Genomic DNA, 15,692 nt, shown 5'->3' with positions numbered 1-15,692 from the left:
ATTAATGTGTTATTAAAATGCACTAGAGTTGAATGAAAGAAGAAAAGCTGTAAGATACTGTGTCCAACCATCATAAAAGAAGAAACATTCTGTGAGATTTTATTGTTAATTATGCTAAATTCCTTAAAGACTAAAAATAATACAGGATAATAAGATGCCACTTCTAAAGATTAAATGTAATAAAACTTATAGGGCTAATGCAGCATCTCTTGATGAATAGCATTTTTACAAATGGACATTTATAATGTTCTGGAATGTTCTAAACTTAGAGAGTAAGAAGAAGCAAAAAGAGATGAATGTAAAGATGTAGTAGGTCTCTGGTGGCAAAGAATAGATTACTCCATTTTCTAATTTAGAAAGAATATGCATTTTTATAAGAAGCATTTAGAAACTATAAAATTGTATAAAGAAAAAAGATCATAGCTTATTTATCATAAAGATATGCATATATATTTTAAAAGACAAAATTTAAATGTGAATTATAAGAATTTTAACATCTAATTATTAATAAAATATTTTGTAGACTTTTAATTAATGAAATGTTTCAGATACTTCATAGAATTTTATTATTTAGTTCTATACTTTTTTAAATAAAAGCTGTAATCACAGTATTGTAATCAATGATCTCAGACTCATTTTGTCCAGTTTTTGAATAAATATTGAATAATATTATTTACTTTATACTAGAGTATATGGTTATTTGAGATAACTAGCCCCAATTAGCTATTAGTAGCACGTCTCCAGTCAAATAATTCTTTATCATTGAATAGCAAAAAATTTTAAAAATTCACACCAATGTGATAAGTAGACATCTACTCTTTATTTTCCCTTCATAAATATATTAACATGAAAATCTGTTATGTTCAGTTACCATGAATACCTTAGTCCAAAAGTATTTAGTTTCCTTTTAATTTGTCACTACTTTATATAGTAAGCTCATTACTCAAGTATCTGCTATGTATGGTGTTGTTTTCTATGTTTTTTGTGAATGTGTACAGATTTATACATATTCAGTTTTACTGATTCATAAATGACATAAAAATTAGATGTTTTAAGTTTATATTGTAGTGTTTTGGTATATGTATACATTGTGAGAAAATTACTACTTTAGGTTAATATCACTTAATACCCTTAACTTTTTTGTTACACCTACCTTTAACAGACTTCAGGTATACATTTTAGTAACTATATTTACCATGAGATCTGCTGAAATCCTGCATAATAGAAATTTCAATAAAATTTTCTCATTCCATCATCACCAGTCCCTAGGAACTATCATTGTATCCTTTTCTTCTAACTTTCAATTTCTCAGATCTGACATTAGATAATGTCCTGTATTTCATTAGTCTAATGATCTCCTGTCACTTATATTTTGCAACTAATGGCAAATTTTCCTTTTTATTTAAAGTTCAATGCAATTGCATTTTAATTCTCTATTGTCTCTGTCTTTTTCTTCCTCTAGTTTCTATATCCGTTCACCCAGCAGTGGGCATTTAGGATTTTTCCATTTTCTTACTGTTATGAAAAATGCTGAGCAAATATAGAAGAGCATATCTCCTTAAGATACATTAATTCCCTTGAATGTAAACCAAGAAGTAAGATTGCTAGAATAGCAATCATTCTGTCTAGATTTGGGGGGAGGAAACTTCATACTGATTTCTAGAATGACAGTAGCAATTTCTTTCCACCAATTGAATAGAATTCCCCTTTCTCCATGTCCTCATCAATATATGTTATCTTATTTCTTGTTTAAGAATACTACAGAACAGATGTCATTGTGGTTTTGACTTGCTTTTTCATTGTGGTTTTCACTTGCATTTTCCTAGTGTTTAGTGATGTTGAGCACCTTTTCATGTATCTTTTAATAAATATTTGTTTAATTTCTCTGTCTACTTTTAATTAGTTTATTTTCTTCCTGCTATGTTGTTTGAATAGTTATGTAGATTTAAAATGACTGTAGCCAAATGGATTAATAGTTCCTCTATAGTGTGTTCCTTTATTTTCATGCTCAGAAAAGTCTCAACACGAGTTCAATGATAAATCACTTTGATTTTAAGCATTTAAAGTTATGTATATATAATCAAATACATGTGTGTCCTTATCTGATAAAGCATGTACACACACTTCATTTGTTTGTTTTTAGTTAATTGTCATAGTTGATTTTAGTTAATTGTCATATTGATTCAATAGGCACTTTTCTGACTTATTGGAAGTATTTATGTAATTCTTACAAGAGCTTTTGCTGTTCATAGATTTTTATTAAGTTGAATGATTTTATTTCCTATTTGGTACTTTTCTAATGTCTTCATTGCACAGTTCACAGACTATTTATTTACTTATTCTTGGGTATGTGGTGTTGGAACTAAACCCAGGTCTGCCATGTGCAAGGCAAATACCTTACCTGCTATACATTTTAATAACTTCATTCTAAGTGGAATGTTTTATATTACTATTCTTAGTGTATAGTTTTTTAATTCATTATAAATAGTATTAATTTATTATTTATTTAGGAATTGTGGACTAAACTGTTCAATAAATCAAATCATACAGGTAAGGTACAAAGAAAGAAAAAATGTTTGTCCATGTTCTGTTCCAACTGTAACCCCACTTCCAAGGGGATACTACATACTAAAAGTTTTTTCAGTACATCTTAATAAACCATAAATATCTCAAATAGTTCTTCTTGCTCAATAGATTTCCTAGAAATCCAAGCATATGGGTTTTTTTTCAATGCTTTACAATTTTGGGATATTTGGGCATAATTTCAATCTTATATGGCAATGTTAATTTCCATTTGATTTTCAAAATATGGGATGTTCCTAGTTAAGTAGATTTAGATATACTTTCTTCTAATCAAACTTCAACAAATTAAATGAGCAACTGATCAAGACTGTAACAAATTGAATATTATGCTTAGGTGTTTGAGGTTTTATTTTACAATTCTCATTACTCTCAAATAAACCAAAGCATTTTATTTAAATAAAGTGTTCAAAAAAGAACTATAATATCAAACAGATTATTTTTTTCAGATACCAGGTTTTATAGTTTTCTTCAAACAAGTATCAAACATTTCTAAAGTGCACACTTTCACTTTAGCCTTTTTGAAGAGTCTTAGTTTACTCTAAGTTGAGAGCCTGGTAAGATACCAAGAGTATCTCGTTCACACAGCAGAGCCTGGCAAGCTACCTGTGGCATATTCAATATGCCAAACACACTAACAATAAGTTTCACAATGGAGATGTTACTGGTGCCTGCTCAAGCAAATCGATGAGCAATGGGATGACAGTGATACAGTGATATAAAAATGTAATCCTTTTATGTTATATAATAATGCAATCAGCAGAGCCTGGCAAGCTACCCATGGTGTACTCATGGGTACATTCTCTGATATGCCAAAAACAATAACAAGTCTCACAATGGAGATGTTACTGGTGCCTGCTCAAGCAAATCGATGAACAACAGGATGACAGTGACAGTGATACAGTGGTATAATAATGCTAAGTAATTCATCTTTTATTGACCTCTTTTCTTACCAAAATCATAGACTTGAATTGACTCCTCTTTGAATATATTAAATATGCAATTTAAATATGCAAATAATCTTTTAAGATTATGTAATATTTGTTCACTTAATTTTTTCTATAGTTCTTTGGAAAAGATCATAAACTGTTCAAAACTCCACTTTGTGTGAAATGTTCCTGGCTCTTATTTTTATATTTACAGAAATAAGTAATACCTAGTAGAATTGAATAGGACAAAAAATCCTTAAAAAAGGAAAAAGCTTGTGGGCAGTAGACATAAAAACTAGGCACAAAGAATAAAGAAAAGCTGGGTCTTTTTCTAAAAAACTTAGTATGCAGCAAATAAGAAAAAAATGGATTCCAGGATACACAATCTGAAGTCATAGTAGAGGCAATTTGAAGATTTCTTTTGAGTATTGTCTGCTTACTGGATATATTAATAACCACCTCATAAGTCTTAAGAGGGATTTTAGGGGCTGGAGTGATAGCATAGCGGGCAAGGCATTTGCCTTGCACACAGCTGACCCGGGTTCGATTCCCAGTATCCCATATCATCCCTTGAGCACAGTCAGGGGGAATTCCTGAGTGCAGAGCCAGTAGTAACCCCTGAGCATTGTCGGGTATGACCAAAAAAAGCTTTAAAAAAGGGGGGATTTTAAAGTAGAAGCTAAGTATAAAGATATTAAGTTACTATTTGACTATATACTGGAGACAGCATTTTAATAATATTCTTTTGTCTAATATTCATTGTACAAAGTTATAGATGGGTATTGAGTCAATGAAACTTTTTTTTTAATTGTTCTTTCTTACCACCCTCCTCAAGGGAAATTCTTTAAGGGCCAGTATCTGTAATTTCTTCTATTAATTTCCATTTTTAGAGTTCTTTGGGATTATTTTGCAAACATAATGAACAAAAAATGTCCTTGACTAGTTGTATTAGTATGCAGTATTAAATTCTAACTGGTTTGTAGCTGTTATTTACTTCCAAACACCAAGATAGACAGATGCACTATGATTACCACTTCTACCATAGTTTCCTAAGAATCATAAGAATTCTACATAGTTTCCTAAGAATTATAAGAATTCTAGCAAAGTTTGGTGAGGTATCATATTCATACTAGTTCCTGGTGGTATTCCCAAAAATATTTCAAAAAAATCGATAAAAAAATATTTTCAAGTGTGAGTTGATCTCAACCATTGAACAAAATTATTATTCTATATTCTGACATAGGGAAATTATTAAAATACGGAAATACATGCACAGTTAGGATACTGATTACTATAATAGCTAAGTAACTGAGCTCTTTTTTCCAGTAACTGACCATTGGGTGTTTCTTTTTTTGGCACTGATCCATAGATATAATAAAGATTCATGGGAGAAGAAAACCAATCCTATGTGACTGAATTTATCCTCCTGGGCCTGTCACAGGATCCACAGACCGAAGTCCTGCTCTTCTTCCTTTTTCTGGTCACCTACGTGCTAACTGTACTGGGAAATCTGCTCATCATCGTGCTCATTCACATAGACTCCAAACTCCACACACCCATGTACTTTTTCCTTAGGAACTTGTCCTTTGCTGATCTCTGCTTTTCGACTACCACTGTTCCCCAGTTGCTGATCCACTTGCTTGCAAAAAAGAAAAGCATTTCCTTTGCTGGATGCTCAACACAAATATTTGTTTTTCTTCTGCTTGGGGGCACAGAATGTGCCCTGCTGGCTGTGATGTCCTATGATCGGTATGTGGCTGTGTGCAAGCCCCTGCATTACTCCACCATCATGACTCAAGGGGTGTGTGCCCTGATGGCCTTCGGTTCCTGGGGCAGTGGAGCATTTGTGTCTCTGATAGATACCTCATTCACATTAAGCCTGCCCTACAGGGACAAGAATACTATTAACCATTTTTTTTGTGAACCCCCAACCCTTCTGCAGCTGGCTTCTGCAGATACTTATAGTACAGAAATGACCATCTTTGGCATGGGTGTGGGCATCCTTTTAGCCCCTGTGTCCCTGATCCTGGTCTCTTACTGGAACATTATCTGCACTGTGATTCGGATGCAGTCAGGGGAGGGGAGACTCAAGGTTTTCTCTACCTGTGGCTCCCATCTTGTTGTCGTTATTCTTTTCTATGGATCAGCCATATTTACATACATGAGACCAAACTCCAAGACGATGAAAGAGAGGGATAAAATGATCTCTGTCTTCTACTCAACAATTACACCCATGTTGAATCCCCTCATTTATAGTCTGAGGAATAAGGATGTCAAGGGTGCTCTCAGGAAACTGATTGCAAGATATTCTTAAAGGCAAAATCTCTGAATATCTTGATAATTTTAGAGACATAGAGAAAACCATTTGTCTAATAAACTTTTGAAAATGTTCATTGCATTCTTGTGTCTTTTCTTTATTTTTATATACAAATATTTAAATCGAATAATTGAACAAACTGCCCAATCAAAGCAAAGAAACTTGGTTGGCACAGGAACAACAAGAAGTTTTTCAGGGAAGAAAAATTCAGAAGAAAGGAGAGATCAAGGAGAATAAAGAAGAAATTGCAGAGGAATGAATAATGAATAGAGAAATGTAGGTTGTAAACAGTTTCTTCTCTTGAAGCCCATACAAGCCAATAAAGACATTTGAAAAGTAGACAAGCAATTGTACATCCATGCAGTTGTATATATACTAAAACAAGAAAATATGCAGCATACTAAAAAAAAACAAAGTGCAAAGTTTAACATAACTATTAAATTTATGAGAATATTTATGTCAAATGGAAATTTTGAAATTATGACTATTGAAATTATGCCTATCCATAGTGAAGAGGAAATGGTTATTTATAGATGATTAATGGTGTGAAAGAATCATGTAAACATTAGCAGAGAGAGGAGGATAAAACTGAAGAGAAATTCTTTATTAGATTTAAATGTCTGATATTTTTACTATTAGTTAAAATATGTGAATCTTTAATATATAAGTGAGTATATAATATGATATACAGCATAGATCAGTTAGTACTTTGGAGTGTATGAGTGCCTATGTGAAAATTCCTATGTGTGAGGTAAATCTTTTTTTCCTCTGGGAGCCTTTGCTTATTCATTCTTCAAGTGAATAGCGTCTGGCCTAAGGGTCTCTGGTACTTTGGTACATGTAATGATTTAATGCAATGAACTTACAACCTTTAAAACAATTGCAACAATGTTATTAAAACTACAGGGTTTTTTCCTTTTAAATCATTTTTCAATGTATGTTATCAGGGCCACCTTTTGATTTTAATTTAGACATGTACTCTTTTATTTACTCAGCCAGGTTGTTATCTTTCTTTGACACATGCTTACCAGCATCTTCATAAACGAGTAGTCGTGTGAGAGAAATAGTAAGGTAAAATAGCAGGTCAGTTACATTCCTTGGAAGCAGAAAACCTAAGTTCAGTGTCGTGCACCATATCAGGTCTTCTGAGCACCACCAGGAGTGAGCTCTGAGCAAGAGCCATGAGTAAGCCCTGAGCACAGCCAGATGCAGCCTCCCCAATTAAAAAAAAAATTGTTGCTTTTAATTCATAATAGATATCCCTTCATCTCTACTGTACCATAATTCATCTTGCCTTATCTCAAGGATACACACCTTCTATTACTCAGAGTCATTATAATGTAAATGCATACACAAAAATATCTTGGATTGACAAGATCAGTATTATATCAAAAACATATAAATACAAATATACCCATTTCTTTCACTTGCCAGAATTTTATTTATTTTCAAACTCATCCCACATCCTCATGATGGAACCATCTGTAGGAATTCTTATTATATGAAAAAGAATAATATCCTCTTTAGAAAAAATGGGAAGGTTATAGAGGCATTTTAAATTTTATTGAATGAAATTTCAAAATGGAATTCTTTTCTTCTTTATGAACTTCTCTTAAGACATCTACCAAGTGGCAGGTTGCGCTCTTGCCTTGCATACAACCCACCTGGGTTTAGTCACTGGCATCCTATATGGTCCGTCCAATAGTAGTGATTCCTGAGCATAGAGCCAGGAGTAACCCCTGAGCTGGTGTGTCCTGAAACAAAAACAAAAAGATATCTACCCAAAAATGATAATAAGTTAGTATCTCATGGCCCAGGGCAATGTGAAGGCTCTTATGAATGGTATGTTTAGCAAACTGACTCTGACTCCTCCAATCTCTTATCCATCCCTTCTCTTAAGCAATTAATGCATTTTTGGTTAACACAATTTCAACAATTACAATGTTGGAAAAGTATAAAGATACTGCTTTTAAAAGATTATTTTGAGTATTAAATGGATAATAGGTTGTAAGTGAATGAACACTGAAGCAAGAAAAGTTATCAGTAAAACTGATATTTATCTTAGATCTCAAGGGGAAAGATGATGGTTTGATTTAGAGCTGCTGTAGTGGTTAGACAGATGAGTTGATAAGTGATAGGATGAGTAGAATAAAAAAAGAATGAATGATAGCTCACCAAATGTTTTTAATTTTGTACTGTTGTGGACAATGGGGGGGGGGAAGGATGGGGGACTCAAAATGTGGGCTTAGTGACAAAAGTCAAGCTTTCTTTGGAGGACTTCTTTATCAGACTCTGTGATATGCAGATTTAGTTCTCAGACAATCTTCTGCATTTGAACAGACACACTAAAGCCTTCCTTTGAACCATTTAAGTCATAATGAGGGAGGCTGTCAAGGAGGGGTTCTTTGGTAGTAAAAAAGCTGTGTGTTCCTTCCTTCTCAGGATGAAAACCAGTTTCTGTCCTCCTGTGGCAGGAATCTGTAGGTGTGTGGAATGTGGGGATGTGGGGCAGTGTTGTGAGAGGGCAGTGGGGAGGCATCCTTCCCTGAAGCGGGCACCATACATTCCCTGGTGCAAAAATCTCCTTGACCAACTAGTGGGGAAGGAATGCCTTTAGTATAACCCTGCTTCCTGCTTTTCTAACCAGATTGCAGGGGGCTATGATTATTTAAACTGCTTGCCTTTTGTTTTTGTGGCTTGGACTTTGGATAAGAGTTTTCTGGAGCCCTTGTTCACTTTAATAAAGCTGCTTCTGAGAAAGCTCTGGTGTCTTGGTCTCTTGCTCTCTTGCTTAAGAGTTCTGCAAGATGTCAATCACTAATGACCAGAACTAATGTTCTGAGAGGACTGTGAGGAACAAGCAACCCCCCAGACTAAGTCTTTCTCCTTGAGAACTCCCTTTGACCTCAGTCTGTGAGGAACTGGCCCAGAACAGACCACAGGAATCAATTGAGCTTTCTCAAGACTCTTTACTGGAGCCCACATGGCAGAATAACTTGATTTTCTGCCCCTGAGCAAGGAATTCGGATATACGCACCCTGGGTCGCAAGAAGGGTGGTGGTCAGACCAGATAACCAGACCCATATCACAAGACCCAGGACTGCCCCCAGAACCGGGGCATTCCTGAATATTGGCATGAATAAAACCATAGGCTAAGGAGTGATTTCCTTTTAAATGGATTGGTTAAGAAAGTTTGTAATATTACAAATCTATTGTCTATGAAATGCACGGGCTCTGCTGTAACGCCCGGGGAAGGCCTATATAAGATCTCCTTGGGAGAAGCTCGGGGTCTTTTGCCCAACCTGCTGGACCTGCGTGTCCACGTAGGCAGCTGGACCCTGGCCAGCCAGTCTTACAATAAACCCTGCTTGCTGTTTGCAGTCTCTGGAGTCTCTTTGTCGTTATAGGGAGATCTTGATCCGTGCCCTAACAAGTCTAAGCAGGACAGAGAAGGCTTGATGTTGGTGGGGCCCACCAGTGGCTCATGTGAAATGAGGAGGAGAAAGATGGTCACTTTCTCCCCATCTGACTCTGTCATCTGGGGCCCAGGGTTACCGGGTTCAAGAGTAAAGAAGCAGTAAAGTAAAACAGATTTTGTTTGGAGGTTTTGAAGGGAAGGAGGAAGAGAAAGTGGGAGAGAGTGGAGAGTAATGTGCTTAAGAGAGAACCCGGGCTTCTCCAAGGACAGAGAGAGTCCCTGCATGCATCCAGCATTCGACATGAAACTATAGATCTCAAGAAGGTAGATTTGATGTAGGCAGGTAGATAGGGAAAGGCCCTTAGCAATGAAACTTAGATTCTCTGGGAAGGAGAATCCTGAGACTGACCTACCTGTGGATACAGAAAACGGACCTGATAAGACCTTCAGCAGAGCCTGAGGAGGTTGGACCCCTCCCCATGAAGTTCCTCGAATTCCCTCTGGACCTCTCCTTTAATCTGATTAAAATGTGATCCAGCCTAAATAAGACCATCATTACTCCCAACCTCCATGGTAACCTCCTTAGCAACAGACTTTTACCTCCTTAGCAACCACATGGGGCAGGTTGAAGAAACCCTATAAAAGACACCTTGAACAAAGGAAGGGCGTGCATAGGCTACCTGGGCCCATGTGCTGCTTGCGCCCACGTGGCCAAGTACATGGGTCGCCCACATCTTTTCTCTTTAGATGTGTACTTTCATGCTTTTATACTTTTGTGTCTAAAGCTCGGTTATGTGTAGGGGCTTCCTCCACCCTTGGAGAAGCCCTCGCTCTCTCTTGAGCGCGTTATTCTTACTATTCTCTCTCCCACTTATCCCTTCCTCCTTCCCTCAGAAACCTCTAAATAAAGTCTATTTACTTCACTGCTTCTCTACTCCTGAAATACTTTTCCGCGAGTGAGACAAGAACCTAGTAACTCTGGGTCCTGGGTGGTAGAGGCGGTTGGGGAGAAAGTGACCGTCTTTCTCCTCCCCACTTCATGTAAGTCACCCATGGGGCCCACCGACATCAGATCGAAGTGACACAAGTGCTTGGGTGACACACGTGCTCAGGCACCACACTTGCTCGGCCACATGTGTGTAAGCAGCACAAGGGCTCAGGCAGCTTGTGCATGTGCTTCTTTTGTTCAAGTGGCTTTTATAGGGTTTCTTCAATCTGCTCTCAAGTGGGGCTTCTACCTGGTCCAAGTCCCTTTCTAAGGAGGTTACCAAGGGAGTTAGGAATGGTGATAGTCTTCTTTTGAAATTCCTTTCCTGGTCTGAGTGAAATGAGTCAGAAAGAAAGAGACAGACATAGAAAGATTGCACTCATATGTGGAATATAAAGTAGCTGAGAGGTACAAGCTTACAATGTTGCGATTCCTGGCAGACATTTCTCTGGACTTAGTTACTAAAATACTAAAATACAGAAATCCAAAACTATGCTGCTGCTAGTGCGGCCTCCTGACCTCATATCTCTTCATTCTCAGCAATGGAAAACAAATTACCAAATGCTTTCTTTTCAGCAGATCGACTTTAGGGGGGAGAAACTCCAAATCAATAATAGTGAATTTTTTTGTTTAAATATTGAATGTAATCAAAGTAAAGTGAAAGTAAAGTGAAATTTACCAGTTACACATGAGGGTGGGGGGCTGGGGAGGTGGGGGGAAGGGAGGAGGTATATCGTGATTCTTGGTGGTGGAATATGTGCACTGGTGAAGGGATGGGTGTTTGAGCATTGTATAACTGAGACTTAAACCTGAAAGCTTTGTAACTTTCCACATGGTGAATCAATAAAAGAATTTCTAAAAAAAAAAAAAGGAAAAAAAAATTCCTTTCCTGGCCTTTTGTTCCTGCTGGAACTTCTGCCAAAGAGGGGACTGTTGCTGTAGATTGGTGAGGGTCTTATCAGGCCTTAGTTCCTGGATTCTGCAAGGTTGGCCTTTGCAACTTCAGAGCTCTTATTTCCCAGGAAATTTACTGCTATTGCCTTGTGAAGGGCCTTCCCTATCTGCCTGCCTGCCTACATCAATATTTCCTAGTAAACAGTGTTTTTACTTTATTGTATTTTTCTCTGGAGATGGTTTTTAGGTTGTAAGTCCTGAGCCTGGTTGAATATACTGGGATTGACTTCTTTTACCTGTCCTGACCTTCCCATGTGCACATGGCCACAACAACAATGAGCAATGGCATCTCAGACTGTACCACATTGTCTCCACTTTAACTTCAGTAATAGAATATCCTACATTTTGAATAAAAATGCAAAATAAAATGAGGAGGATGTGTGTTTTGAAATCCCCTGACAATTCTTGTTTGACCTGAGCATCACCAAAATAACACAATCACAGAATTCTGCATCATCTGCTCATGTCAGCTGCTTTTATGTTACGTGATAATTAAAACTTCTATTTTTACAATTGTGACAAACACATTAGATACCAGAGAGGAATTTATTAGTTTAAGGGATGGTCCTACAATTCCTAATATCAAATGAGGAGACTCAGGTATTTTGCTTTCTGACTATAATAATAAAAGAAAACAAAACAAAACAAAAAAACCCCAGGGTATGTCTCCTTGTAGAAAGGTTTAAAAAAATGTTAACAGCACTGATTGCTCCAGGGAATGCCTTGTTTACATTTGCTCTTAGGCCTTCAGGTTAATAACTTCCTTCCAGTAAAATCCAGCTGACTGTTTCCTTAGTAAATTTGGAATTTTAAAAAACTGGGTCATTCTTTGTCAAGACAGATTAAAACTCAATCCAGATGATTTCCCAGTGTTTAGGATACTCAGTCAGTGCAGTGAAGATTGTTTCTAAAACATGGATTAGCAGACTACAAGAACTACACCTTTGCATCTTCATTAATTTTTCTCTTTCTCACAATCTCACTGCCCTGTTTGTTTCCTGACAGTCTTCCAGGTAAGAGTGGATTGGATGACAATGGAAAACATTCTTTCAGGGAGTCTGATCTCCATTATATTAGTTAGAGGTGACTTTTGCTTTCATTTTCCTTGACTTTTTCTTTTCCATTTTTCTAGAAAACACACACACACACACACACACACACACACACACACACACACACACACACACCGGTTTCTCCTGAGTACTGTGGAATGAGATTTGGGCAGATATAGTGTTTGCAGAGGTTCCTATTCTAGTTAGGATTTTTTTCTATCTTTTAGGGTCACACCCAGTGATGTACAGGGATTACTCCTGGCTCTGCACTCGGGAGTTACACCTGGCAGTGCTTGGGAGACCCGTGGATTGAACCCAGGTCAGCTTGCGTACAAGGCAAAAGCCATACCCGCTGTACTATCTATCACTCCGGCCTTCTAGTTAGATTAAAGAGGACTAAAATCCTTTCTTTTATGAACTATGAAAGCCCTGCCACAACCCCACTAACCTGCTGAAAAATTCTTACAAAATAGACTATTGACATCTGGGTCAGTCATCTTTCAAACATATCTATGTAGAAGAATCTCGAATTACATGTTCTCACACCTAGAGTATTTCCTGCCTGACACCTCTGATGTCCAAATATATCCTTTTGTTCATTAATTATCTTGGAATTTTCATAAAAAAATCTAAAGACAATTTTTTTCTTTCTCTTCTTAAACTGATATTTTAAATATGATTTTTCTCTTCTTTTTTTTTTTTGGCTTTTTGGGTCACACCTGGCGATGCACAGGGGTTACTCCTGGCTCATGCAGTCAGGAATTAACTCCTGGAGGTGCTCAGGGGACCACATGGGATTCTGGGAATCGAACATGGGTCTGCCATGTGCAAGGCAAATGTCCTATCCACTGTGCTATCGCTCCAGTCCCCTGATTTTCTCTTCTGTTGAGAATATTGTACTTGTGCAAATGATATAAAACCAAAGTCTTTACTGTGGAAGCTGGAGAATCCACTAAGTTGATATCTACTGATCCCCCCCCCCCCCAGGAATCTCTGATCATAAATTTCTGAGAAAATAACTGTCTATTTTCATCTATGAAGAAATGATTTTTTAAAAAACTTATCAGTAGTTACCTCATAAATATTTCTCTTTAACACCTCTGCAGATGATCAAACTATTTTTCAGGGTAACAAGAGTAAACGTTAAGTCTGTGGACATTCATTATCTCTCCAATGTACCAAACATTAAACTTCAAAATCTTCTCTACCTGGTGCTATGTCAGTGCTCTCCTTAGTAGGTCCATCCTAATTCTCTTTAGCCATTTATGTTTGGACACTGGGCATAGTTTAGTTTAGGATAGATCCTTAAGATAGATCCAAGGAGACACAGATAGGACCTTCTAGTGACCAGATATCCATGGAATGGCCACACAAAGCTGTGTGTTTATCTACATAGATTGTAGTATTTTGTCTTCTGTCATACTACCCTCAATCCACTGAATGAAGCTGCTAGTTCATTTACTCTATTATGCATCATGATTCAGGCTTAGAATTTTAAAGACAACACCTCCTAATCCCAGGTCAGGGCTATCAACACCCTCACTCCTCCCATTTCTCTTAAGAGACTGAATGTGTTGATATGCTAATATGTAGACTTGGTATTTCTGCAGAAATCTATTGAATCAGTTCATTGGACTCATTATTAAACCCCTGCTTTGTATCCGGTAATGTTAATAATAAATTGTAGAGATAAGAGGTATATATTATTTCCTTGAAGAACTAGATCAGTGCAGAGACTGCATATTACAAATCCATGAAAAGACGTCTATGTGTATTTTTTTAGACATAGTGAAGAAAAGAGTCAACTCTTCCTTGTAGGTTGAGTAAAAGAATTTAGGACAGTGATTACATTAAAGCTGACTCTCAATAATTTGCAGTTGTTAAAATCAGGCAGAGTAGAATGCTTTGTGAAAAATGAGACATTTAAAAAACTACAATTACTTTTCTTAACACATGAAAATAATTAAGGGTTATATAAAAGATGAAATATTATGATGTGCATGTTGGTGGGACAGATGAATGACAACCATCACAAAATATTTTTATTAGTAGGAAGAAGCTGATTAAGTTGCACAGCTTTGTGTATACTTTCCAATTTTCAATTTTGTGGGATTTGTTTTTCTAGGTGGGATATAGATAACCAGAAACAAAATCAGAGTAATCACTTGTGGGGTGTGAGAGAGGCATAGAGGACATAACTAAAATTCAATAGAGTACAAAAAAAGAACAATAAGATACTGTGCCCAGCAATAATAGAAGAGATGTTCTATGAAGCATGATTGTTAAATTGTGCCAAACTTCCTAAAGATTGAGCAGGATGAGAAAAAGTCATTTCTTGAATTAAAGAATATGTTTGGTATGGGATCATTGTAAAGATTAAATGAGATAAAACTTACAAAGCTTAATGCAGCATCTCTTGAAGAATTGTAACATATTAAAGGATATTTATAGTGTTCCATAATATTCCAGAATATAAATTTGGAGGCTTGGAAGAGGCAAAATGAACTGAATGTGAAGAAGTTGAAGGTGTCAGATATAGTAAGATTACTCTTTCTTTTTCTCTTTCTTTCTTTTCTTTCTTTCTTTCTCTCTTTCTTTCTCTCTTTCTCTCTTCCTTCCTTCCTTCCTTCCTTCCTTCCTTCCTTCCTTCCTTCCTTCCTTCCTTCCTTCCTTCCTTCCTTCCTTCCTTCTTTCCTTCCTTCCTTCCTTCCTTTCTTCCTTTCTTTCTTTCTTTCTTTCTTTCTTTCTTTCTTTCTTTCTTTCTTTCTTTCTTTCTTTCTTTCTTTCTTTCTTTCTTTCTTTCTTTCTTTCTTTCTTTCTTTCTCACTTTCTCTCTTTCTTTCTTTCTTTCTTTCTTTCTTTCTTTCTTTCTTTCTTTCTTTCTTTCTTTCTTTCTTTCTTTCTTTCTTTCTTTCTTTCTTTCTTTCTTTCTTTCTTTCTTTCTTTCTTTCTTTCTTTCTTTCTTTCTTTCTTTCTTTCTTTCTCACTTTCTTTCTTTCTCACTTTCTGCCATGCATAGGGGTTACTCCTGGCTTGCACTCAGGAGTTACCCCTGGCGGTGCTCAGGGGACCATATGGGATCCTGGAAAGCAAACCTGGGTAGGCCGCATGCAAGGCAAACGTCCTACCCGCTGTGCTATTGCTCCAGCCCCTACTCTTTATTTTCTGATTATGAGAAAGTATATTCTTGGTAAGGAGCGTTTTTAGACTAAAATTATAGATGTAGTAGAAAGATCATTTATCCCATATGTATGAAAATACATAAATTTTGAAGTGATACAATTTAAAATAGAATTTCCATGCAGTTTTTTTTTTTTTTTTGCTTTTTGGGTCACACCTGGCGATGCACAGGGGTTACTCCTGGCTCTGCACTCAGGAATTATTCCTGGCGGTTCTCAGGGGACCATATGGGATGCCCCCCACCATGCAGTTGTTTTTATAATTCAATTTTATA

General features: G+C 36.5%; 1 protein-coding gene across 1 annotated transcript; it reads left to right on the top strand.

The window, feature by feature from the left end:
- The first annotated feature begins 4,893 nt into the window (after window positions 1-4,893).
- Window positions 4,894-5,823, top strand: LOC101544011 (olfactory receptor 2D3-like). Its single transcript, XM_012933848.2, has one exon. It carries the CDS (start codon window positions 4,894-4,896, stop codon window positions 5,821-5,823), a length of 930 nt encoding a protein of 309 aa, XP_012789302.1.
- Window positions 5,824-15,692: the final 9,869 nt, after the last annotated feature.

This window comes from Sorex araneus, chromosome 6, assembly GCF_027595985.1.
Source record: "Sorex araneus isolate mSorAra2 chromosome 6, mSorAra2.pri, whole genome shotgun sequence".
NCBI classification, from domain to species: domain Eukaryota; kingdom Metazoa; phylum Chordata; class Mammalia; order Eulipotyphla; family Soricidae; genus Sorex; species Sorex araneus.
Note: the sequence above shows the minus strand (reverse complement) of the source record. Positions and strands in the feature narration are given on the sequence as shown.

Excerpts from the sequence above, each read along its gene's own strand:
- LOC101544011 (XM_012933848.2), top strand. The coding sequence starts at position 4,894 with ATGGGAGAAGAAAACCAATCCTATGTGACTGAATTTATCCTCCTGGGC.